This window comes from Balaenoptera ricei, chromosome 2, assembly GCF_028023285.1.
Source record: "Balaenoptera ricei isolate mBalRic1 chromosome 2, mBalRic1.hap2, whole genome shotgun sequence".
NCBI classification, from domain to species: Eukaryota; Metazoa; Chordata; class Mammalia; order Artiodactyla; family Balaenopteridae; genus Balaenoptera; species Balaenoptera ricei.
In genome coordinates this window covers 103,340,970-103,366,717 of record NC_082640.1, presented here as the reverse complement: position 1 = coordinate 103,366,717, position 25,748 = coordinate 103,340,970, and the positions used below count along the sequence as shown (strand labels likewise).

The window sequence follows — 25,748 nt, the reverse complement described above, 5'->3', positions numbered from 1 at the left end:
GCCAAGAGGAGTACTTGGAGCCCAAGGGTCTAGATTTAGAACAATTTTCTCTATCCTTCTTCCATGTAGATGTGAGAAGGCAGACACTTATGAAGTATTTTTCAAGAGTTATGTAATCTGGAAGATTTGTTCATTTGAAAAATAAATGAAAAATTTCCATGTTACATACTAAGTGACTTCTGGAACAGGGAGTTATATTGAGGTTTGAAAAATGACAAACAGGGACTTCCCTGGTGGCACAGTGGTTAAGAATCCGCCTGCCAGCACAGGGGACGAGGGTTCGAGCCCTGGTCCGGGAAGATTCCGCGTGCCATGGAGCAACTAAGCCCGTGTGCTGCAACTACTGAGCTTGCACTCTAGAGCCCGCAAGCCACAACTACAGAAGCCCGTGCGCCTAGAGCCCGTGCTCCACTACAAGAGAAGCCACCGCAGTGAGAAGCCTGCACACCACAACGAAGAGTAGCCCCTGCTCTCCGCAACTAGAGAAAAGCCCATGCGCAGCAACGAAGACCCAATGCAGCCAAAAATTAATTAATTACTTTTTTTTAAAAAAGAATCTGCCTGCCAATAGAGGGGACACAGGTTCGAGCCCTAGGCCGGGAAGATCCCATATGCTGCGGAGCAACTAAGCCTGTGCACCACCACAACTACTGAAGCCCGTGCTCCGCAACAAAGAGAAGCCATCACAGTGAGAAGCCCTCGCACCTCAACGAAGAGTAGCCCCCACTCGCTGCAACTAGGAAAAGACTGTGTGCAGCAACGAAGACCTGACGCAGCCAAAAATAAATAAATAATTTATTTTTTAAAAAAAAACCCCTCCAACCTAATAGAGATTATTTTGTGAGTTCCAGCTCTGCTTCTGTGGTCTAGATGACTAGAACATAGCTGTTTGATTTTTTTTCTTGTTGTTTTCGTTTGTTTTGTTCTGGGTTGTTTGGTTTTAACATGTGTTTACCTCCTTCTGTGAGGACCAGGGGCCATGCCATGTCCCAGAAACCTTGGCAACAGAAACAGACCTCATGGTCTTCACACTTGATTGATAAAACTAACCTCTGAAATCCAGGTGCACCCCTTAGTAAGGTAGAATTAAGTTGGAGGGGAAGCTTCCAATGCCCCACCAGGCTCACTGCCTCCTCGCCTGGCGCTTGCTTAACTCTGGGCACAGGTGCCTGGCCGTCTGAGTTCTAAGCCCGAGAAAGGTGCCCAGAACACCTGGCAGCTGTGGGCTTCTCTCAGCGCAGGGTCACCCATCTGCACTCACGCAGAGGGAGCCAGAGGGCGGGGTGGAGAGCTCTGAAGGAGTCTGTTGTGATTGGTGTCTCTGTCGTCCCTTAGGTTGCTGAGATCACGGGTGTAGTGGAAACCGCCAAAGTTTACCAGCTTGGTGGCACCAGAACAAACAAAGGGCTACAGCTACGGTAGGAGAGGTGCTTCCGTGGCAGCTTCTGCTCCCGCTGCACACAGGCACTGCCCGTTGGGGCTGTTATTCACTCCCAGTGTGATGTTTCTTGTTACAGTAATACTGTTTGTGTTATCCCCGCAGGGGACTTGGAGGGAAACTTGTATTCTGCCTTTGCCTATAGGGAAAGTAGGATATATCTCTCTCATAGGGGGAAGTCAGGGATTTGGAGTGGTGGGACACATAGAAGGAAAATGTCAGATTGCGAGACCCCCTCCTCCCAGAATCCTTTAGGCATTACTCAGTGAGCATGGTCAGGAGGCTTGCTTCTGGTCCTGGCTCCATCACTAACCAACTTGATCTTTCACAAGCCAGGTTACCTTTTTGGACTTGGTTTCTGCTTCAATAACATGATATTGACTGAATGCTGGCTACATGCCACAGTTCTAGGCATCAGGATAGAAGCGAGAACAAAATACACACACAAATCCCTATCCTCTTGGAGCCTGAAAATTCTAAAGGCCCTATATGGGAAGGAATAGAAGTAGCTGGCCAGGTGACTGCAAATAGTGGGTCATAGACAAGGCTCTGCCATGGCCTTATTTGGCCTCTCTGGTCTCTCTGTTCCCTTCTCCCATTCCCATCATTTCTCCTGGGCTGTTTGAAAAGAGCCAGTTGGGGTGGGCAGCAGCCATGATGTGCCGAGAGTGACTATCTCCGGGAGGATGGCACTGACTCACGTGGCCAGCACAGGAGTCAGTAGAACGGCAGTGTTCTTTCTTTCTAGGGACAGAGCTTCCTTGTCATTCAGATATCTATGTAATATTTCATATTCTTGATGCCAGTTGACTGATGGATTTTATTGTAAATGGACTTTTGAAGTACTGGCCAAATCCACTTGTTTCCAGGGCTCACTTTGATTCTTAATCCCTGCTGCCCGTTAGAACAACCTGGGAGGGGTTTTTTGTGTGTGCAGTTTCAGTGCCTGGTTCCTACTCCCAGAGATTCTGATTCAGTTGATCTAGAGTGGTGCTTTGGCACTAGAAGTTTTGTAAATATTCCTAGATGATTCTAAAGGGTAGCTAGGATGGAAACCCACAGAGACACGTGGTGTACAGTCTGGTGGGGTTGCTCTTCTGGCGCTGCAGTCAACATACCCATTCCTGAAGCTGCTCTTTTTCGTGTAGGCACGGCAGTGACCAGCGAGTGTTCCGCCTAGAGTTTGTCTCAAACCAGGAGTTCACTGAAAGCGAATTCATGAAGTGGAAAGAAGCGGTAAGTGGAGAGACAGCACCTCCCTAGCAGTTGTTGATGAAAACACTGAGAGAGCCTCTTTGCAAAATAAACTTTTATCATGTTTTGGTCCAGATGTTCTCTGCTGGCATGCAGTTGCCCACTCTGGATGAAATCAATAAGAAGGAATTATCTATTAAAGAAGCTCTTAATTATAAATTCAATGACCAGGACATTGAAGAGGTAAGAAACCTGGTCCCCCAGAGTCTGGAGGCTCATCAAGAACCAGTGTTAGAGAAGATCATGCCTTTCTTTTCTTTCCTGTATCTTGACATTTTTGGCTCTGCTACTGTTGCATGAGGAAGAGGGAATACTGATATCGCTACCTTATTATTTATAGTTCATCAAGATTTTCTCCATACATTCTCACTTGAAGTCATAGACTAAGGAAGTGTATTCAAGGTTCAGGGATCTGTATTCTTCTTCTAGCCTTGGTCCTTCAAGAGTTTTCTTTTTCCAAAACATTTTGGTAAAATTCTTTGATCTCTGTTCTCTTGGACAGTGGCTAGCCTGACAGTACAAGATCCTTGGGCTGCTGCTGTTTATGGGTGCATGTTTCTTCCCACTATCCCAGAAGAATCTCCGTGACCCCGGAAGCAGCATAGTATCCCTTGGAATGAACTTGCTCTCTCTGTGGGGCATGGCACTGCTATAGGAAGAGCAGCCCCCGTTTAACTAGCTGCTTACCTCCAAAATGGGCTCACCTATCCTGCCTACAAAACTAGTTTAGAAATACCTCACTCTGGTATCTCCTCTCTGGTACAGATTGTAAAAGAGAAAGAAAGATTCAGGAAAGCTCCACCCAACTATGCTATGAAGAAAACGCAGCTCCTAAAGGAAAAGGTGAGGACTTGTGGTTGAACCTCTCTCCCTGTCCTGTAAGGAGATGTGGAAATCAAACTTGTTCACCATCTGTCAAGTTAGTAGTGGCAGGATTGGGAGAAAATGCTGGGCTCAAATGTAAGCAATCTTGGCATCTGGGCAGCATCCTTTGGCTGTTTTCCTGTCTATAAATTGAAACTGATCTTGCTTGTTCCATTTTCCTCATTTTCTAGTCACTTTAGTTTCATGTGTAATGAGATAGACCCCAGGGTAGTATCAGCACTGGGTCTGAACAGACGAATGATATTGCCAAGCCCAGCTGCGGTGGGTGGTTTTCCATTCTTCACATCAGGGTGGCGTGAGCCTTGTTAGGCTGAGTTAGCCATGTGGGGCCTGGGTTCTACGGTGTTTGTTTTCAGTACTCTTTCACGCCTCCTGTCATTTGTTCATCATGTGAGGTATCTTGCCTGTGCTGGAAGTAATGGGACACTTAATATAGAGCCAGTCATAGCCAAAATCTCACGTGTCTCTCTATGTGCAGGCCATGGCCGAGGACCTGGGGGATCAGGATAAGGCCAAACAAATCCAAGACCAGCTGAACGAGCTGGAGGAACGAGCAGAGGCCCTGGACCGCCAGCGGACCAAGAACATATCTGCTATCAGGTGTGTTACAGATCCTTGGTCCACAATTATCAGGCGAGCCTGTGGCCTTGTACGCACTGTGCTCCAGTGGCTCCACTTATCTCCAGGGTGAGGACTCAGTGGTCCCCTCCCTTCTTTCACAGCACACTGACTCATGCCTCTTACTCACCCCACAGTTACATCAACCAGCGGAACCGGGAGTGGAACATTGTGGAGTCTGAGAAGGCCCTTGTGGTGAGTAAGACAACTTTATCTGGATCACTGAAAATAGTTTTAATTAATAAAACAATATGTAATCTTTTCTGTATCTTGCTTCAGTTTTTCTTTCAATTATTGAAGTAACGTGTACACTTAACACACACATAGTTCCTCTGTAGGCACACATACAACCACATTAGTTATTAATTTATAATAAAAAGCAGCAGTCTTCTGCCCTGTCTTACCCCTCCCCATCTTTAGATTCTACTCCATGCGTATTCATTTTTATCAATTTCCAGTCTTTTTCTTTTGGTTGTTGCCCCCGTAATCTGCTCTGGTGTCCTTAAAGGGAAAAGGATGATAGACAGCCTTTGACTTTTTTCAGGCCCTTGCAGACTGTTATTTATATGTAAGCTTATGATGAATGAGAGGCGGGGGGCAGGAGATACAGTTCTGTAATACATGCTCTCTGTTTCAGGCTGAAAGTCACAACATGAAAAACCAACAGATGGATCCTTTTACCCGGCGACAGTGTAAACCTACCATCGTTTCTAATGTGAGTGCCTAAAGAGAACGTTTTTAGTCAGGACCTAGATTCGGGGACAGAAAATGAATTCCATTAGGAGATTAATAAAGAAGTTAAAAATAATGTTGTCTTAGTGGGATTTGCTTGCCTCAAACTCTTGGGTCTGGATACTTCCTTTTTTTATCTTACTGTAGGACATACAGGTAGTGAAAACCTGGCATGGATTTGTAGAAACCTATGGACTAACCGCCTATGCCAGGGCAGGTTTACCAGTGCAGCAGAGGTGAGGAATGTGTAGGCTGAAGCGCCTAGCTAGGGCCCGTCTGGGCTGGGCTTCAAAGCTTTTAATTGCCCCTTTTTGCAGCCTGGAGGAAAACCCCACTGATCTGCTGATGGGCCCACTGTGGTGCCTGTGATGTTAGTGGTGGTAGGTGGGACAGAAGCTGGTGGTAGGACTGTGTGAGTGTTGAACGATCTCAAAAATAACTTGCATTCTCTCTCAGTCCAGAGACCCGGCTGTTCAAGCTGCCATATTGGCCCAGCTGAATGCAAAATACGGTTCTGGAGTGTTACCAGATGCTCCAAAGGAAATGAGCAAGGCAAGTATACTACTGGAGCTCGGCCGCTGGCCCGGACACCAGAGCAGGCACTTCCTGGGTCGGGTTTGATTGTCCCCACCTGGAGGAACATGGCCTCCCACTTGCAGTCCTTTCTCCATCCTCATTATTTACAAATGTGATAAACAACTACTGAATTCTGGTCAGATGACCTAAATTCTAAACCCAACACCACTACTTAATGAAGGCCTTGACTACGGCTTTAGGCAACTGACCTCTAGCCCTCTAATCCGCATTTTCTCATATGTAAAGTGGGGGTAGTATTATATACCCTGCTTATTTAACTCATAGGACAATTAGAAGGAGTAGTTGACGTGTAAGGATGAGGCAGTTGTAAAAGTGAAAAGCTCTTTGAGAACTAAAATGTTAAACCAAGAGAAACTGCCCGTTTAGAAGCCATTTTCTGCCTTTTCCTGAGGAGCCCAAACCGTTCCAGGAATTCCTAAAATCTTGGGTCCAAGGTGGCTTGTTGTCTTAAGCCCACCCTTTCTCCCTCACACCACAGACATGAGCCTTCCCTTCCCTCTCCTCTTTTAGGCTCAGAAAAGAAACCTCTTTGTGGCCTCTTCTGTCCTCCCTCTGAGAGAAGGAATCAGAAAAGGACCTTAGTAGGAAGATCTAATGAGCTTGAGCAGGAGCCTTTACCTTAGTGGTTGCTGCTTCTTTGAAGTCCACTTGCATTTATGCTTTTGTAATTACTTTTTCTCTTCACATTGCAGGGTCAGGGAAAGGATAAAGATTTGAATTCTAAGTCAGCCAGTGACCTCTCAGAAGACTTGTTCAAAGTACATGATTTCGACGTGAAGATTGATTTACAAGTTCCCAGCTCAGGTAGGTGAAGGTGCAGATTGGTGATGAGCAAGGACCACGTGGCTCCATGGCTCTCAGCCAGCAAGGAGGCCTGATTTTAGGGAAGAAATGGGGGTGTCTGCTTACCAGTATTTATGGAGACCAGAGTAAGACAGGCTGCAGGTCTGTTTTGAGAGGGAACAGGGACAGTAAGGAAGGCTACCTGAAGGAGTGAAGCACGAGACCAAAGGACCTCAGATGTCGATTTGCCTCTTCTTTCCCATAGAGTCAAAGGCTTTGGCCATCACCTCCAAGGCTCCGCCAGCCAAGGATGGAGCTCCAAGGAGATCTCTGAACTTGGAAGACTACAAAAAACGACGAGGGCTTATTTGAGCGCACCCAGCCTGCTGCTTCTGACCCTGCATGCCCCATCACGGTGTCCCACCTTTCCTCTTTTCCTTTGATTTGCCCTCACTGGGCTGGAGCAGCAGTAGAACTGGGAAGAGACTCCAAACTGCCAGTCACCTGTAATATACACCATGTGCTGTATAGACTTCCCTTGTCTGCACCGTCTCCCACCAACCCCCCCAGGCCCCACCCAGTGTGAACCTGGGCTCTCTTGGGCTTTGTCCATGTCTTTAGATTTGTGTTTGCCTTTTCTTTTTTTTTAAAAAAAACCAGCACAGTTCATTGGCCACTCTGCACGCATTCAGTGTTACCGTGGAGCTGGGATTCTTGCTGGAGCCCCTGGCGGTGATAGCAGCAGCACTGGGCAGCCTCCTCTATGGACTGCCTCGGACCCAACCATTGAACATTTGGCACCTGACCCTGTGGAGGGAGTGGGGACTGGGCACCTGCAGTCCTCCTTCCTCTCTCCTCATCTTTCTCTTCTTCCCATCTCTGCGGAAGAAGGGTTTTCAAAATCAATTTAGTTTCCAAAAAGTGTACATTTGTGGGGAGGGAGGGGGTTCTATTTGAGAGAGAGTGTGTATGTGTGTATGTGTCTGTAAGTGTGTGGATTTTTTTATCATTTTTTAAAAATGCAGTACTCTTTGTATCAGTCTGTCATGGGTCTATAGCTGTTTCAGATTTTTTTCAGCTGTACTTGAGCATCTGAAACTGCAAGAAAGAAACTCATTAAATGTGATTCTTCTTACTAAACAGGCCTGACTGCTGTAGCTGTGTAACTTCCCCTCCCCCACCTCCTCTTCCCCATCACCTCCCCACCTTGGAGAAATCTCCCCAGTTTGGCCCCTACCCTGTCGGCTGTGTCCTGGCAGGTGGGAGGGAAGCCCACAGCCAGGTACCAGGGAGGGCAGTGCAGGTGTCTTGCTCAGCCCATGTGTACAGCCCACAGCTTCCTGGCTGAATGTAGAGTGTGTCTATTCCCCACCCCATGCACTTGTCTCTTCCTAGTGATTCTGTTTTGCCATTTCAGCAAGAATAATATTTTGTTCTGTTTTTTAAGAGAAAGTATTCAACATGAATGTGGAGAGAACGAACACAAAGATTTAGGTTGCAAATGTTACAAGCATGTGCAGTTTTGTGTGTGTGTATACATATATATATGGTAAGCATATATATTCTTGTGCAGCTAGGGTGAAGCCAGCAAAGAAGTATGTATGTCTTTATGAAATGTTTGCAAAGAGATAAGCTGACTGCTTGATAATCATTCTCAGGTGTAAAGCTCCAAGTGTAAATAAAAGTGGCATTTAACAGATCTTTTCAGAACAAAGTACAGCTGACTATATAAAACAAGAACTAAGATAAAGGAACAGCTGAGAGCTGCTGATTCCCACAAGAGGGAGAGGCATCTCAAAGCCCTGCTTTGTATGTCGTCACCCCACTTTCTATAAGAAAGTGGGATGATGGGAAATCATGGAGTTAAGTTGTTTTTAAACATAAAAATGAACTTGGTAACTCTTCCGGGTTTAGTAGAGCCTCAGTGTTGCTTTAACTTAGTTTATACTTTTTTTATTTAAGAAAAAGAAAAAAGCAGCAATCGATGGTTTTTAAAAAAGAATTGTGTCTGTAAAATTGATAAATATGACTGTAACACAGCTATGTGGTGGCTGTGACACAGTTTGGTTGGGCAAAGGAGTGGTGGTGGACTCATTAAAATCATATATACTTGAATAGTCCATTGACCGAAACTCTTTATAGACTATTGTGTAAATGTGGAATCACAGACTGTTAAACATTGCCTGGACTCCAGCAGAGTCCTGGAAGCTGCTGGGACCTCTCCTGTAGTGACAAACTTGGACTTTTTTTTCTTTCTGGTTTTAAAAGACATGAAATTATAGAATCCATATAATTTGCTGGAGTCATTCTGATCCAACATGTAGATCTGTATTTAGTATCATTTGGATTTGGAGACGTGTCGGTTACATTATGGCTGTGTAATAAAATTTTTATTAAAACTACATCACACTGTAGCCATTTTGCCACTACCTCCCCACATGCAGCTAATGGAACTTTCATTCTGAGACACCAAAACACAGCAGGGAGCAAAGCCAACCAAAGAAGACCGAACGTTAACTTGTCACCTGAGTAGCCTACTTGGTGATTGGAGTCAAGACTGAGGACTTGTCTGCAGTCTCAGCTGAGGCAGGGCCTCTGACCTGAGATCTGGTCCAGGCATTGGCTTTATCCCACCAGCTGGGCTTCTTGGTGGTTCAGGGTATTTCTTGTGCTGGGGAATCGCAGCAGCAGCCCACTGCTCCACCCCGACCCCACATGTGGTTTCAGTATTGAAGGGTGCAGCACCTAAGTCTGCTTTCTACATTTTTCACTTCCTTCCAAGAAGCAAAAAGGCCAATATCCATATGCCTAGCTCATGATGTATAGGTCTGTTTGTCTTGCTTCTGGCAGGTGCAGGGAAAGTCTACTGCCTGCAACTTCCCTTTGAAAAAAATGCTTTTTTCTTTGTTTCTGTGAAGTCCTGACCTGTCACTCAAACTGTACAGATACTTGTAAATAAACTTTATGCCCTGTTTTAACAAGGGAATCAGATTTAGTCCAAGGACTGCATCCTGAGTGGCAACTCTCAAAAGTCATGCTTTAAAAGTCCAAGAGAGTCTCTCTTTGACTTGGTTTCTCTCCTTCCCCTACTCTTAGCCCTTCACCCCCAAAGTGAAAGTGGCTGTTGTCAAGCCACCTGGTTCCCCAGAAGCCTCTCTGAGACAGTAGTCGTCTAGAGCCAAGGCAACCTCCAACTGGCCTGGTTTACTTCCTACTTTGGAAGATATAATATCACCAAGCTTTAACAGAACTAGGTGGGCCCCTGATACACTGCCTAACACTAGTGAGAGTCTGGTCCTTCCAGCTTTCAGTTGGCTAAGCCACAATTCCTTTGTTAACCTGTTTTCAGCCTGTCATGAGTGTGAAGGGGGAGCCCAGGGGCTGTGAGTGTGGCTATGGTGGAAATACTGATACCCTTCCCTCACGGCCCAAGCTGGGGAGATCTGTAAGGCTCACCACCAACACTGCATGAGGCTGTGTCTCAAACCTTTCTGACCATGTGTTAGCTAGGAAGCAAGATCCTGGATCAACTCTCCTTTAGAGATGGGAAGGTGGAGGTGACAGTCACAATGGTACAAGGCCAGTCCAAGCCTGCCTTTGGTGTTGGGAGAGGTGTGTCCCTGGGGCTCACCCAGCAACTGCGTCTCATGAGGTTTTCTTAAACTCCCTATCACTCCAGCCGCCTGATTTTTGTTTATTTATTTATTTATTTTATTTATTTTTGGCTGCGTTGGGTCTTCATTGCGGTGCGCGGGCTTCTCATTGCGGTGCCTTCTCTTGTCGCAGAGCACGGGCTCTAGGCGTGAGGGCTTCAATGGTTGTGGCTCGCGGACTCTAGAGCGCAGGCTCAGTAGTTGTGGCGCACGGGCTTAGCTGCTCCGCGGCATGTGGGATCTTGCCGGACCAGGACTCGAACCCACGTCCCCTGCATTGGCAGGCAGATTCTTAACCACTGCACCAGCAGGGAAGTCCCCAGCCGCCTGATTTTTGGAAGAAGTGGGCTCCCTGGGAGCCTAGAGAGCAGGGATTCTGAGCAGAGGACAGCCTAGTCCAGTTATCTCCCAGGGTTCCCTGCTGTGAGGCAGCCACTTCTGTGACTGCCTCAGGTGGAGGGGTGTAAAGGCGAGAGGGGTGCAGGGTCCATCGACTTTTTCTGGAGTTGGGGGAGCGAAGGAGCCGACTTTCCTTGGGTGTCCTGGGTAGTGGTGCCCAGGAATGGGGAAGCCACGGACCTCCAGCTCAGATTTTTTTTGCGTGACTTCCCTGACCAAAGGGGCAGCTGAACTGCCTTGGGGAGGAGAGTGTCAGAGGGTTGGAGGGAACAGCAGCACTAAGGCGGGGGGGGGGGGGGGGGGGTGGCCAGAGGGGCAGCCTGCCTTCTCTGTAAATTTCCCCAGGCCAGCCCCACTGCCAGAGTTTCTTGGCCCTGAATAGGGGCTTAGCCAGTGGAGCACAGGCACGTCTAGGGCTTCCAGACTGTGCCCTGGGCCGGAGGGAGGGCCTAAAAGCCACAAGGCAAGCGAGCTCAGTGAAGGGTTCATATCCCAGCTCCACCACTTAACTACCTAGGGCTGAGCTGGTTAACTCTTCTGAGCCCAAGTTCCCCATCTTTAATATAAGATCCGTCAGGAGCCTGTTAACGTGTTCCTTTCCTCAATAAGGGTTCGATAAATGCTGTTGTCAGTGAGAGTAGAGGCCACTGGGCCTCGCAGGAGAGACTGTTGGGGCAGAGTGGCAGGGGTTGGGATGCAAGGGGCAGTGTGGTGAAATAGGGGTGGGAAGTCACAGGAGAACAGCCCGAGTGCTGGCAGAGGGCATGACTCGGCCCAGAGACTCCCGGCAGCCTCCACCTTGGGGGTCAAGAAACTCAGTCTCCACATCGAGGTTCCAGTGGGTGCTGGGGCTGGCCTGGAGAACCGTCCAGAAAAAGACAGCTGCCTTTTGGTCCAAACTTGCTGCTGCTATTCTCTCCAGCCCCCAACACACTCCCTCTTTACTGATGGTCAGTCTGAAAGCATCCTCCCACTCCCGACCCTCAGTGGCTCTGAAGGCCTCCACCTCGCCACTGCCCCAGCGGGCTCAGAAAGATTGTGAGGCCTGATCTCCCCACCACCACGGAGAGTAATCAAAACATTAAAAACAGTACCAAACCTGAAAATAAGTGTAAAGAAGTCCAACCAAGTTCTGATCTGTTTCATAATGACTGACTACCTTGATAACTGTCTTCAGAATATCACTTTTTTCTCTCTCTCTCTTTTAGCTGTTGATGACCCTGCTTTGCTAAGTTCATGTGGAGACCACATCTTGCTCAGCCATAAGCACATTCACCTCTCCTGGAATGCACTGATCTACCTCCACCGATTTTTCCCTGGAGAACTCCTCTTCACACTTCAGTGCTCAAAGATCACCTCCTCCAGGAAGCCTTCCCTGATTGTCCCTTCCCACTCGGGTTTGGGAACACCTAGGCTTCCCCTAGGGCGGCACCCACCACGCTGTACTGTTGTTATTTGTGAGTCTCCACCCCCATCCTGGAAGCTGCTAGTGTCCTCCTCCGCCTGGCACTTAGTTAACGCCCAATAAGCGTGGTGGAGGGAAGGGGGGCGGGGCAAGCCGACGTCCCTCCCAAGCCTCTGTGTTCTGGGGCTTCTGATGCCACCTCTCCCCTCCATCGTGTTCCCAGACCGCAGCGCAAGCGGGAATGAGACCCGGCGGTGCGGACGCCGCTTGCAGTAGAAGCCCAAGCTGTCCGTCCTATGGGTTCGACCCGAGGCCTCGAGAATAGCAGCTGTGGCAGATGGGAGCTATCCCCTCACCCGGGGCCGGTGTGTCACGGCCCCGACCAGCCAACAGCCTCGGCCTCCGTTCGCCCACTGGAGTCCCAGCGAGCTTGGAGTCCGGGTCCGAGCGCCGCGCGGGGCAGAGACCCCGCCGCCTGCACGTGCGCGCGCTCGCGGCTCTGTGTGTGGACCCCTGCCGGGCGCGCGTCCCAGCGGCTTCCCACAGTTGGGAGCAGCGGCCTCAGCTCGCAGGCGCGCTCCTGGCGCGTGGCGTGGGGCGCCCCTGCGGCCAGTGCTGAGGCGGAGTGGGCATCTGCTCCACGGACCCGGGGCGTGCGCGTAGCTTCCCGGTGGCTCCTGGTTCCACCCAGCCACCGGAGGCTTTGTGGGCTCGGTCTCCGCGCACCCGGGGTGGAGGTCACGCTGGGAGGCAGAGATCACAAATGGAATTAGGGGATGCGGCCATCCCCCGCGGTTACAAGACTCCAGAGGTGCCCTGGTAGGGACGTCGGGGACGGAGGACGACTGCATCCCGAACGTTCTTAGAGCAATCGCCTCGACACTGGGGGCCGCGTCCCGCGTCCCTGACCTCAGACGCTGCCAATCCCCTCTGCCTCCACTTGGCCACTGGGAGAGATTCTGCGGGTTCTGAGTTTTAGAGAGAGGGAGGAGGGAGAACCACAGGAACACAGGCTCCTGGGAGGGATGGGAAACCTTGTTTCTGAAGTGTGTCAGGAGAGAAAATGTTCTTATTGAACATACACAGGCGTGGTGACACATTTTGTTCGTTTTAGAGGAGAGTGATTCAGATGGTGGCGGGTCAGTGAACGCTGCTAGATCCCAAGTCCTGCTAAACTGTCAGAAGACATTCCCAGGATATTACCACAAATTCTATCAATTATGGAGTCAGAGATTGCGTGGGGAGGAGGAGAAACCCGGAGGCAAGGAAAAGGGCCTTGGGTTGTCAAATGAAGACAGCTGTTCACTTTTCTTTCCAGGAGGAAAGAGACCTCCAGTTCTTCCCCATCTGCAAGTTTTCATTGGGCCCTGGCTCTGGGAAGCCCTCCAGCACTCTCTCTACCGTGCCCTGGGCAGAGAAGGGCAACAGACTGACCAGGGTTGGGGAATGGTTTGCATGAAGCAGCTGAACGACCAAGGTCTCACTGAAAGTCCCTTGGAAACAGTAAATACAGCCATTTATCATCCTGGGAGCTGTTTTCTGTTGGGTCCTTTCTCCCTTCCTTCCATCAGAAGACAATGTAAAATGATGTACCACCACTCCTGGTAAGGAGCTACTCATTGCTGTATCCCTTTCACCTAGCCTGGTTCATAGCAGCTGCTCAGTGGAAGTTTGTTTGCTCTGTAAATGATGAATGAGTCATAGGTATTGTCACAGAATATTGGAATCCTGGGGTCAGAAAGTCCCTTGGAGGACACTAAACTAAGCACCACAGAGCATGTCTGGGAGTTGTTGACTAGAATGAAACCCTGTACCACCTGGTCTAAAGGAGCATATGCCGCCCCTCTGCCTCCCTAATGCGCGCGCGCACACACACACACACGCACACACACACACACACACACACACACACACACACACACACCATAGAGGCTCAGCTCTCTCTGGAGAGGCTTTCAAATCCCCTCAAAACAACAGGTGGGGAACTTCCCTGGTGGTCCAGTGGGTAAGACTCCACGCTCCCAATGCAGGGGGCCTGGGCTCGATCCCTGGTCAGGGAACTAGATACTGCATGCCGCAACTAAGAGTCCGCATGCCGTAACTAAGAAGCCCAAGCCCGCATGCTGCAACTAAAGACCCCACATGCTGCAACAAAGACACGGCACAGCCAAAATAAATAAATAAATAAATAACTATTTTTAAAAAAACCAACAAAAAACAGATGGCCCATTCATCCTCTCTCTCCTAGGTGAGAGACCCTGCCTCGGGGTCTTGGGAAGCAGAAACTGGCATAGAGATGGTGAGTAGTGACCTTGCTCCTGCCCCTGGGGCCACTGGTGCTGCCCTGTGGGTTGCGTAGAGGAGGAACAAAGGTAAATGAGGCAGGCTAGGGAATAAAACCAGAAGCACCTCACCTCACACACCCCGTTCTTTAGGCGCCCCCTTCCCCAGCTTTTGTGCCCCAGGGTTGTTACCCCCAGGAGGGATGTAGCCCTCATGCCTGATAAGTCCTGAAGGACATGGAGAGGGGTGAAGACTCAGACACCCCAGGATGCAGGCCTCTAGGGTTCAGGAGGATCCCTGAACTGAGAGGCCACAAGAAGAAGAAAGATCAGTTCTCTCCTCAGACACATAGCTGACCTTGCGGATAAGACACAGGGACTCCCATGGCCCATCTCAGATCAGCCACCTAATGACCATCAAAACCGTGAAACATTCTTCTTTGCCCTCATACCTCCATTTTTTGCAGCACACAAGAGGCCATTCCTCCACCTAGGTAGTAGTCAGCCTGATTTTTCCACCCCCCTCTACTCACATCCATCTACTCAGCTTCAAGGACTGGAAAAACTGGGGCACAAAAACAGGATTTCAGGATTTGAAAGGTCATTCCTGGCTCACCTAAGAGGACATGAGAACCCTTTGACCTTGTCCCACAGCTATATTGGGACCCCTAAACCCTGCCCCCTTATGCTTTCTGCCTGTGGTAGGTGGAGGCAGACTGCCTTCACTGGATAAGGAACTCGGGACTGAACTACAAGTTGTTAATTTAAGAAACTGAGCATAGCACAGGAATAGAAGTTAGGACACACTCTGGCTTTTCCACCAACTAGCTGTGTGGCCTTGCACAAGTGCCTTAACCTCCTTGGTTGAGTCACTTAACCCCTTTGTTACTTCTGCTGTACTGTGAGGATGATAGAGGCATCTAAAAGTACTTCCCACTCTAAAATCTATGAAATTAACTCTCATTTCAATATGCAGTTCCCAGGTTTGCCCTTATCTTCCCAGTGAGGAACACCTGGGCAGGTGTGGCAAAGACCTCTTCTTTGGTTGCTGGCCTTGGACAAGGGCCTAATACAAGAAGAAAAAGGAATTGCCCTGAGTTTTCTTGTGGCGGCCAGATTGACACCAGCTCCCAGCCTGCTCATGCCTCCAACATTGCCCATCCATTGACTGGCACACAGGTGTGGAGTACATGTTCCCTCCTCTTGCTTCTCTTCCCACCTTTCCAGTTCTGACAGGTCCTTGCTGACTCTCTCCACCCTGGATTTGCCCCCAGTCTCCTCTCTGAGGGCAGTACCTTCCCAGCTCCCACCATTAAGCAGGGTAGCTCTGAAGGAGGGAGAGAAGTGAGAGCAAGAGACATGGGTGTTTCTGGGCCTTCAAGCCCTTGAGTACACCCCTCACCCAAACACCCAGGCTCCTGCCGACCTCTGTGTCCCAGAGAAATAGCCATGTGTCTTCCCAGGTTCTTCACAGAGGACTTAAGTATTCAGACTCCTGTATTTCCTTCTTTCTCTTACTCCTTCATTCCTTCAGTTTCTCCTCCTTCCTCCCCCTCCCACTCTTTCCTCCACACTTTTACCTTCTTCATCAATTCCCCCCCAGGGATCGTCTCCTTTCTTCTTTGCTGAAGGCTCCCACTGTTTCTCTGAACCCTCCTTTTCTCTCCTCCTGGGCCATCCTTGAATTCTGGCTGAAGGGAGATAACGAAAGGAAAGCTCCTCCTTTTGGCCTTCATCAGCTCAGAGGCCATCCTTCTGAGGGCAGTCTCCCCAGAAGTCCCCCAATAATCCCTAGGCACCAGGCACCTGATGAGGGATTCTCACTCATGGCATTTGGGGGAAAACAGGACATGCTGTGAAATGCTGACTTCTACTCAAAGCAGCCTTTGCAGCTCAGCTGACAGCTAACACGCGAAGTGACCAAAGACCCGCCACTATGATGCCACTGCTGAGAACGTTGCAGTGTATGAGATCCTTCACCACCATTAGCACCCTCTTCCCAGTTTCACAGACACGACTCAGGTGAGGTCAGGTGAGGTTTTCCTACATTTACAAGTAAGAAAATGGAACTTAGAAAGGTGAAGAGACTGCCTAAAATCACATCTGGGGTGTGGTGAACCTGAGGCTGGCTCTCTCTACCACTCACACTAAAATTATTCTAACGTTTTAGAGATATCGCATCTTTCATTTTATTCTCACATCAGTCCTGTGAGGTGAACAGCAACCCTGCCAAGGAGAATCAGCAGTTCGAAGGAGGTGAAATGACTTGCTTACAGCCCCACAGCAGAGTCCAAGCCCTGAACTCCAAAAGGCAAGGAGGAAGAAGGGCTCAGCCCTCGCCAGCCAGCAGCCAAGGATGCTGCCCAGGTCTCCGCCAGGAAAACCTGGAGAGATCCGGGTCCCGCCCCCTGACCTTGTACTCTGCCAGCCGGGAAGTGGGGAGCTGGAGGGGTAGCGAGGGGGAGAAGCCTCAGCTCTTTCCCAAGACAGAGTCCCCACTTGGGCACATGCCCTGGGGTGAGGCTTCTTTGGGAAGCCGAAGGCCTTGAACTCTGTGCCGAAGGGGCCCCGGGCGGAGAAAAGCCCTGGAGACCGGGAAGCCTTAGCCCAGGATGGGTGGAACGCGGAAAGGAGCCCGAGGGACTGGGTGCGAGAGCAAGAGCTGGATCAGCTCCTCCCCTGCGGGGTCGGGGCCCTTGGAGTTGCCAGGAGGAATCTCCCGGGGAGGCGGCACTGCGTGGGGCGGAGCAGCCCCTCCGGTCTTCTCGAGAGTGGGCACTGAGAGGCCGCGAGGGCCAGGCCCGGGTTTTGTGTGTTTCCAGGAGGTCTGGGCTTCCCGGCCACCCGGAGGAGCAACAGGGAGCCTTCCCGTCCGGGCAGGAGCCCAAGGAGGTCCGCGCTTTCTCTTAAAGTGAAAGGAGTGGGCGGGGGGCGCGGCCGAGGCGGGGCCCAGGCGAGCGGCCGCGCAGGCTCCGCCTCGGGGCAGTCTCAAGCCTGGGGCGCCGAGCGGCTCCAGTACCCGCCGCGCCGCGGGCTGGTGGGCTCCCCGGCGGCTCTGTTGCTGGGAAATGACCCTGCCCGGGGGCCCGACGGGCATGGCGCGACCGGGAGGCGCGGGGCCCTGCAGCCCCGGGCTGGAGCGGGCCCCGCGCCGGAGTGTCGGGGAACTGCGCCTGCTTTTCGAGGCGCGCTGCGCCGCGGTCGCTGCCGCCGCCGCCGCAGGGGAGCCCCGGGCCCGCGGGGCCAAGCGGCGGGGGGGACAGATCCCCAACGGGCTTCCGCGGGCTCCCCCTGCCCCGGTGATCCCGCAGCTGACTGTGACGGCCGAGGAGCCGGACGTGCCCCCGACCAGCCCCGGGCCGCCCAAGCCGGAGGGTGGCTGGCTCCCGGCCGTGGGCTCGTCGCACCTGCAGCAGCCGCGCCGCCTCTCCACCTCGTCGCTCTCCTCCACTGGCTCCTCGTCGCTGCCCGAGGACTCGGAGGACGATCTTCTGAGCGACAGCGAGAGCCGGAGCCGCGGCAACGTGCAGCTGGAAACGAGCGAGGACGTGGGTCAGGTACTGGCCGCGGGGGCGGGGCCAGCGCGGGGCGCGGGGGCTGCGCGCGGGGACCTGCTTTGAGCTCTCTGCGGACCGACTCCTGCCCTAAGCTCCCTCCCCGGCGCGTCCGATTCTCACTCTTTAGGAGGGCATTTGGTTCTAAGGGAGGCGCCGGGCCGACCCCTCACCTTTACAGTGGTCACCCCGGTTCCACAGGCGAGTCGCGGCCCGGGCCCTGGGGCGTCTAAGAGAGTAAGGAGGAGTCTGCGACCGGCCACGGGGAGCGGGGAGGGGGCGGGGGGGGGAGCGTGACTTGCTGGCTGAGAGATGGTTGGAGGGATCGGAGGGGCTTAGCGTTGCCCCACGAACTCTCGGAGAGTGGGGTCAACGAGTCTCCCTCTCTGCCTCCCCCTCTCCCGCGCCGCGGCCCCACCCCCGCCGTTGCCACGGTTTCCCTCTCCTGAGTGGGAGTGGAGCCGCGCTCCAGGCTCTGCTCGCTAGCCGCCGCCGTCTGCTCCCGGCGCCCGCACCAGGCGTGGACGCAGGGAAGGGAGGGGCGCGGGACTGGGAGCTCTGGCAGGGGGCGGAACGCGGCCCTCCTCCGCTTTACTTCTCCTAATTCTGGCCCGGGAGAAGGTAAACTGAGGCCGAAAGGGTGGAACCAGCCTGCTGATCTCCGCCTCTGGTAACCTGGATGTTCCGGGGCCAGGTTTGACCCTCGGATAACCCAGGCTAGGGTGCGGTGAAGTCATTCCCGGTGCCTGCCCCTCCCGCTTGTGCCGCGCCCAGGATAGCCTTCTTGTCCCCCTGGTTTTAACCAAGGCCAAATACTTCAAATAACTATCCGCGGTCAACGCGAAGGAGTTGCTCTAGATCCACGTTATGCAAGTGTCCCTGGAGTGGAGGGAGAGGCGAAGGGCGCCCCGCAGGCTCTGGTGGCTCGGGGCCTGCCCAGAAGGGCGGTGAGAGCGGCTGACGCGCGCCGGGGTTGCCGGGGCCTGCTGAACCTGGGCTCCCCCCGCGCTCGGATTGGAAGAGGCGCGGGAGTCACTGTAATGACTTGGCGTGGCTCCGTGACTCAGTTACCCCTGAGACTTACATTACCCAGAGGGCGGCGTGGTTTGTGACACAAGAGGAAGAAGGGAAAATTCTCATAGAGCAGGAACACACTCCGCCACCAGGTGTAGGGTGAGGGGAGTCCCTCTCTCCTCCCCCGGCGTAAGGGTACGCCTGATCCCCGATCATTCCTGGTGCAACCCTGGCGCCTGAAAGGAGGCGGGTGCCGCCCAGTGGTTTCTAAGGCGGTGATGTGGGGCAGTGAGAGGACTCCTCCCTCCCCACCTCTGAAAACCCGGAGCAGTAGCTGTGGGCCCACCGCTCCCCCGCTCAAATCTCTGACAGCTGAGAGGCGGGCGCTGGAGGAAGGGAGCCACGAGGGAAGCCCCCAGCTTCGCTCTTCCTCGCAAAGGCGGAGGAGGTCCCGCGGCCCAGGACCGTGCACAACGTAGACAGGCCAGCCTGGGTCAAGACTCCGGGGACCAGTCGCAGCTATGCCTGGGCGTCTTCGGCCGGCCTCTCCCACTCTGGGCCTCGCTGTCACCCGGCGCGGCAGGAGCTGGAGCAGATGGCCGTTGAGGGCCCTTCCAGCTCCAAGGCGGCGAGTCCCAGGCCTTCCCAACCCCCAGCACGCCGGGGCCTCCCCGAAGGCAAACAGCCGAGGCAGCGGCAGATAAGCCAGGGGCTGTTGACAGAGGCCGCCTGCGTCTGCGTGGAGGGCCGGGCTCGGACTTTGCCTCGCGGCCAGGCCGGGAGCGGCACAGTGCGCCCTCCCAGGCTGCCTTTAGGGCTTCCCCGGGTAGGAAGCAGAGCCCATCGGCTGGCTGACCGTGAAGGATGCACCTGGGAGAAGGGTGCTGAGGCAGTGCTCGGCAGCTCCCAGCTCGCCAGCCCCTTACAACTCAGGCCTGGGTGGACAACGGGAAGAGAGGGTAGCCTCTGCCCGGCTTGTACATCCTTCACTTCTCTTCCTAGGAGCCACGCACAGTCTTCCCAGAGCCTGGAGCTGGGCTCCCCGCAAGGTAGTTGGGACTGGGCAGCCTGCCTCCCTCCTGGGTCCTTTCCTACGGTAGAGGGAAGAGTCATGGGCAGGGAAAACCATACAGGCCAGGAGAGGAGTTGGGGCCCTATCCCCAAGGGTGGCTGGCATGACTGTATTCTTAGGCCTTGTCTGCCTCTTAAAACAATTTTGGGGTGTTGCTCTAGCAGAAGAGAGGGTGTTTGACTCTTGTTCGTTTGGTTCTCTTCTCTCAGTGCTCCAGGATGGGTAAGGAGACCTGGATTCGATCCTGTCCTGGACCCAGAACTCCCACACTTCACTTATCACTAATTATAGAGCAGAATTTAGGTTAACAGGCTTCCTTTTTAAAAAGCAAATACCCCTGGGAGGGTGAAGTCGTGGGTCACTTATACCTTAGTGCAAATCATCTTATAAATTTAAACGGATTGTTCTCATCACCACCGCCACCAGGAGTGCTTATGTGATAGAGTATTGGGAACATGGCAAGGGGGTTGGGTGGTAGAGAGCTTTAGCCAGAGTCTGGATGGCTGGAGGTAGGGAGTAGAAGTCAGGAAGGATGGGGATGAATACCAAAGATGAAGCAAAGGATCTGTTCTGGCAGAAGATACACTGAATATCTGGTGTGATATGAGAAGGAGGAGTCCTCAGGGCTTCCAAATAGAGCTCAGACAAAGGAGGGTCTGAGGCTAGTATCCAGCTAAGCCCTGCCCAGAGAGAGATGCTCCCTGTCCAGCTCCATGAGAGAGGAATTATCAGAGGGTCCTCCTGTGACTTCATCAAAGACTCTTTCACATGGTCAGCTCTCCTGAGCTTTTTGTCCCAAGATGTCTGGGTAGCCTCTTGCTGTGAGTGGCTTTCCCAGACTTCTGTGGTGGAATAGACTGTGCCAAGAGGATGGAGTTTTAGCCCTCTTTTCAGCTAGATTTCACTCTGTAACATAATAAATCTGCTTTCTGATATTCATACAATAAAAGCCTTACCTGCTCAAAAATATATTCCCTGCTGTTGTTCGTGTGCCCAAATCCCCGCCCACCCACCAAAGAACGATTCTCCAAGAACCTTTTTGGATACGTGCATCTTTATATGCATTATGTTCCCTGGGGGAGGTAGCTCCCTAAGATGGAAGACGACAGAGTTCCATGATACTTGCATCAACTCCTTCCATGTTTGACCATATGCATTACTGGCAGAAGAACTAAATCCTGTCATTACCAACCAACCTCAAGAGGTGGCTGAGAGGGCTGAGATGGCATTACGGGTGTGAAAGCCCTTTGTAACCCACATGGCTGGAACCAGCCTTAGTCTCTGCTGCTCTTGGCTGATAATGATCCTCACAAAACTGGGGTGGGGAGAGTGGAGAGATGACCCCATGTTACCTCAGCTTGGGAGCAAGTCAATGCTATGTTATCACACATCAATCAAGTGTCAGTAGCCCAGGACTGCAGCTACTAAATCCTCTTCTACCAGGCACACCTTCCACCTTCCAGCCTCACTCACTGCTCCCACATGATCCCAGAAGAAAGGATGATGCCGTTCTCCCATCTCACCTAACCCAAGGCTGGTTCCGTCTTCTACTGTGGTGGCTACAGAACTAGATGTACCCTCTGATGAAGTCCATTCTGGTCCCAAATTCTGCCAGTAAGTCCCTAAAGCTGCCCGAAGCCCAACCATTAAACCCGTCCCTTTGGATGAAGCAAAAGTGTCCAGCCAACAGAGAGGGGTCCGCAGACAGATCTCAGTGTTTCCTCAGTGATTAAAACATACCACCTTGTGGCTGCAAATTCCTGCCTCTTGTACAAAACTCTTTCTCCTGCAGGGTCCCCTTTGACCCCTAAAGGGAGTCTGGGTGGTAGCATGGATTTTGGAACCTGCTGGGGCAATTGATGCATGAGGAGGGGGTTGAACTGGAGCTTAAGGCAGAGACTGGGGGCTGGGAGCAGGGATGGAGGGGATGTTAACTCTCTGAACTTTGATTGCCTTCTGTAAAACGGCAATAATTACCACCTCATGCACTTGCTGTGCATGTGCAGCAGCATAATGAATCTCAAACTGAGTGTGGGGGAAGAGGGTATCGGATGGTGCCACTCAATACACACAGCACATACATCTTCCTGGAATTTTATTTGAGGATTCGGAGGTGGGAGAGTTTTATAATAAAACTTGGATTTATTATGCAGCATAATGCAAACCTTGTATGTATTAAAGAGTAAAAAAGGGAGTTTTGAAAGAGATGTCATGCTTCTAGTGGGCTGCTTCTGGCTACACCCCCAGATCCCTGGGGATTGGACAAGTGATCACACCCTAGTGTGCCATGTAGGGACTTCAGTAGGAAAACAGGAGCAACGCTGTCTGATGGAGATGAGAAGTGCCTGGCATGCAGTAGGCGGTCAGTAAATGGTGGCTCGTGTTATGGCAACAGCTAGGTCCAGAGGAAACAGGCTCACACAGATGAAACTCTCTCTTGGGTTCACTCAGCTAGAAAGTGACAGAGCCAGGACTGGAACCAACTCCAGACTCCCCATCCAGTGCTCTGTCACTAACTTCCATCTCCTCCCCATGGAAAGGGGTTTTATGGTCATCAGCCTCCCCTGCTTAGGCCAGCATGCCAGTTCTCCCTCTCCCTGTTAGAACACCCTCTGGTCAGGGAAGCTGGATTCCTGGGTTCCACCCTTGTGGAGGCACACATGTGTAACTCCTCTAAAAGGCAGGCACCCTGGGAGGAGGCAGCAGACACACTGTTTGGATGAGCAAACCTCTGCACTTCAGTGGGTAGACACAGGACTGATGAGTTTGGGGTGGGAAGAGGAAAGGTCCAGAGTATGAGATACTCTCAGGACTGGGTGAAGGCTAGACACAATGGTCAAGAGGCAAAAGGTACACCAAAATCTACATTTCCCTCCCAATTTCATCTAAGATGACAGACCCTCAGCTCTTTATCCCATTTTCAAAGCCCAGGTTTCTGGCTCCAGATCAGGACTAAGGGTGCCCTGGGCCTTGTCAACTGGCTAGGAGTGAGATGCATCCAGGGATAGCAAGAGGGCCTTGGGGAGCCCCAAGCCACTCTTTCTCCAAGCCCTACCAGGCTGGCCTCCCTGCCCTGGGCCTATGTAATGGTTTGTTTCCATGTTTGTCTTTCTCCTTAAATGAGAGGAACCAATGGTCCCAAGTAAATGAAACAATAATCCAGATTTGTCCAGCTACTGCTTCATGCCAAGGAATGGGTTGGGGGTGGGGGCATCTGTCACACTCAAGCCTCATTTACTACTCACAACAACCCAGCGAGAGTGGTTATTTTCCCATTTTACAGATGAAGAAACTGAGCTCAGAGGCTTCTCAGGCCCCAGAATATCCGGAGGCATTGGTAGAAATGCAAATTTTTGGTCCCACCCCAGACTGCTCAGAATTTCCGTGTGGTAGACCTGAAAATCTGCATTTTTTAAACAAGAGTGACCATCATGTGATTCTCATGCTCACAAAAGTCCTAAAACCTCGACAGAGCAGTTTAGTAACCTGTCCATGCAGCTTTGGAGCAGCAGAACTGGGGTGCAAACGTGAGCTTTCTGACGCTGAGCCCAGGGCTCTTTTCAGCACACTGAAGAGCTGGATGTCTGTCGCCTCCATGTGCTTGTCTCAGGGTCCGCCACACGGGCTCACAATAAACTTTCCCTGAGCGAATGAATGATTGACTCATCAGGCCCTAGCTGCTTATTGTAAGGTTGGGCGGGGCGACACCATGTTCCAGAGGAAAGAGGGCTTATGCAGACGCTAACTTACAGACCGGGACCGTGTCGCTTTCAGAAAAGCCACTGGCAGAAGATCCGGACCATGGTGAATCTGCCCGTCATGAGCCCTTTCAAGAAGCGCTACTCCTGGGTGCAGCTGGCGGGGCACACGGGTGAGCACGGGGCAGGCGCGGGGGAGGTGGGTGGAGGCGGGGAGGAAGGCACTAGGCAGCACTAACTAGCGCCTGCCCGCAGGGAGTTTCAAGGCGGCGGGCACCAGCGGGCTGATTCTGAAGCGTAGCTCAGAGCCCGAGCGCTACTGCCTGGCACGGCTCATGGCGGACGCGCTGCGCGGCTGCGTGCCCGCCTTCCACGGTGTGGTGGAGCGCGATGGCGAGAGCTACCTGCAGTTGCAGGACCTGCTCGACGGCTTCGATGGGCCCTGCGTACTTGACTGCAAGATGGGCGTCAGGTACGCGTGCCCTACCGGGCAGGTGGGAACCTGTAAAGGGCCCGGGGCGGGGACGAGCGCTCTATGCGTGCCCAAGGCCGTGCTTTACAGGGTCCGGGTGTGCGCCCGCTCAAGCCCCGCCGCTGCCTGCGCCTCCGTAGGACTTACCTGGAAGAGGAGCTGACCAAAGCCCGCGAGCGGCCCAAGCTGCGGAAGGACATGTACAAGAAGATGCTGGCCGTAGACCCTGCGGCACCCACCGAGGAGGAGCACGCGCAGCGCGCGGTCACTAAGCCGCGCTACATGCAGTGGCGAGAAGGCATCAGCTCCAGTACCACGCTCGGCTTCCGCATCGAGGGCATTAAGGTGAGCCACGCCCGCTTCGCTTTGCACCTCCCGGGCCCTTCCCCCACCCCACCACCCCCCGGCCCCACTCTGCGGTGTCTGTCCTCCATGTTGACCTCCCACCCCGACAGTCCCCGGAAAAGGCAACCTCTGGCGGCAGTCTCGCTGTCCCTGGCATTCAACGTCCCGGGAGGTACCGCTGCTCTGGCCTGATCCTCTCCTCTCGGGCGGGCACGGGGCCCCTGACAATTTCTGGCCACCTCTTACAGAAAGCCGACGGCTCCTGCAGCACAGACTTCAAGACCACGCGAAGCCGGGAGCAGGTGATTCGCGTCTTCCAGGAGTTTGTGCAAGGGGATGCCGAAGTGCTGGTGAGCGCGGGATCCCAGAACCCTGAGGTGTTGGGGAGCCTGATACCTAGGGGTGTCCCCAGGTCAGGTCAATTTATGTAGCACCCTACCCTATGTGACCCCCATCATAGCATTTATCGCATTGTGTTGTAATTGCTTTACATTCCTTCCCTTCTGGGCTGCGCGCCACGTGGGGGCCTGTGCCTTCCTCACCACGGTATTTGCCAAGCCAAGCATGCATCATGGCGCTCCTCATATTCGCAGAGGTTCCACTGGTATTTAGTTAATTTGTTCTCCTCTCCTACTCTACCCTCTCCAGAGGAGGTATCTGAACCGTCTGCAGCAGATCCGGGACACACTGGAGGTCTCTGAGTTCTTTAGGAAGCACGAGGTAAGAGGGGTGGGCTCAGGTACCGTGTCTGTGGTCTGTGAGGGAATAGGGTGGAGGGCTTCTCCGGATTAGAGCTGTAGCCTGACGGTGTGGGACTCGGCAGGTGATCGGCAGCTCGCTCCTCTTCGTGCATGATCACTGCCACCGCGCCGGCGTATGGCTCATCGACTTCGGCAAGACCACGCCCCTCCCCGACGGCCAGACCCTGGACCACCGGCGGCCCTGGGAGGAGGGCAACCGAGAGGACGGCTACTTGCTGGGGCTGGACAATCTCATTGGCATCCTTGCCAGCCTGGCTGAGAGATGAGGCTGGGCCCCTGTCTCCGCGGACCGGAGGGTCTGACAGAAGGACCTGCGCCTGCATCCCCGCCATGCATGCAGGCAGAGACTGAAACCCCGCGGTGCGGGGCGGTTCATACGGTCCTATAGGGCCAGGTGCCGACCACTACGGGACACACTGCACGCGCAGGGCCTGGCCCCCATAAAAGCCCCAGTGTTCCCAGAGCCGATGACACTAATTGACCGGGCGAGGGAGGAGTAGAAGTGGGATGAGTGGCTTCTTCTTCAGCCCAGCTCTTCTGAGGGGGCTCCATACCTCTCCAGAGAAGCCAGATAATGAACTTTATTTCACAGGTACTAGATCTATTGGTCTGACCTCCCACACTACAATGGACTCCCTTTCCCAATAAAACTCAAAGACACCAGCTTTGACTCAGGCCTCATCCCCGCCCTCCTCTGGTCCCTTCTTTCTCAGTTCCCTGGCATCCCTCACATCCATTCAGATCACTGGAGGATATGAGAAGAGCTCTTTATTAGAGGTATCTGTA

General features: G+C 52.7%; 2 protein-coding genes across 2 annotated transcripts in view; both read left to right on the top strand.

The window, feature by feature from the left end:
* Positions 1–8,709, top strand: part of RTF1 (RTF1 homolog, Paf1/RNA polymerase II complex component) — a 45,048-nt gene extending 36,339 nt beyond the window's left edge. The window contains exons 9-18 of the mRNA XM_059913568.1: positions 1,336–1,418; positions 2,587–2,674; positions 2,768–2,875; positions 3,458–3,535; positions 4,056–4,177; positions 4,333–4,390; positions 4,833–4,910; positions 5,384–5,479; positions 6,217–6,328; positions 6,573–8,709. Coding sequence (XP_059769551.1) covers positions 1,336–1,418; positions 2,587–2,674; positions 2,768–2,875; positions 3,458–3,535; positions 4,056–4,177; positions 4,333–4,390; positions 4,833–4,910; positions 5,384–5,479; positions 6,217–6,328; positions 6,573–6,679 — 930 coding nt within the window. The 3' untranslated portion in view covers positions 6,680–8,709. The remainder of the gene's footprint in view (positions 1–1,335; positions 1,419–2,586; positions 2,675–2,767; positions 2,876–3,457; positions 3,536–4,055; positions 4,178–4,332; positions 4,391–4,832; positions 4,911–5,383; positions 5,480–6,216; positions 6,329–6,572) is intronic.
* An 8,358-nt stretch (positions 8,710–17,067) lies between these two features.
* Positions 17,068–25,600, top strand: ITPKA (inositol-trisphosphate 3-kinase A). The gene is made up of 7 exons (XM_059915571.1): positions 17,068–17,603; positions 23,461–23,557; positions 23,640–23,856; positions 23,997–24,201; positions 24,450–24,551; positions 24,850–24,921; positions 25,025–25,600. The coding sequence occupies exons 1-7, from the start codon at positions 17,115–17,117 to the stop codon at positions 25,226–25,228; spliced, it is 1,386 nt and encodes a 461-aa protein (XP_059771554.1). The 5' UTR covers positions 17,068–17,114; the 3' UTR covers positions 25,229–25,600.
* Positions 25,601–25,748: the final 148 nt, after the last annotated feature.

Coding starts and splice junctions, on each gene's coding strand:
- ITPKA (XM_059915571.1), top strand. CDS start 17,115: ATGACCCTGCCCGGGGGCCCGACGGGCATGGCGCGACCGGGAGGCGCG. Junction 23,558..23,639: donor GCAGCTGGCGGGGCACACGG/GTGAGCACGGGG, acceptor GCCTGCCCGCAG/GGAGTTTCAAGGCGGCGGGC. Junction 23,857..23,996: donor GACTGCAAGATGGGCGTCAG/GTACGCGTGCCC, acceptor GCGCCTCCGTAG/GACTTACCTGGAAGAGGAGC.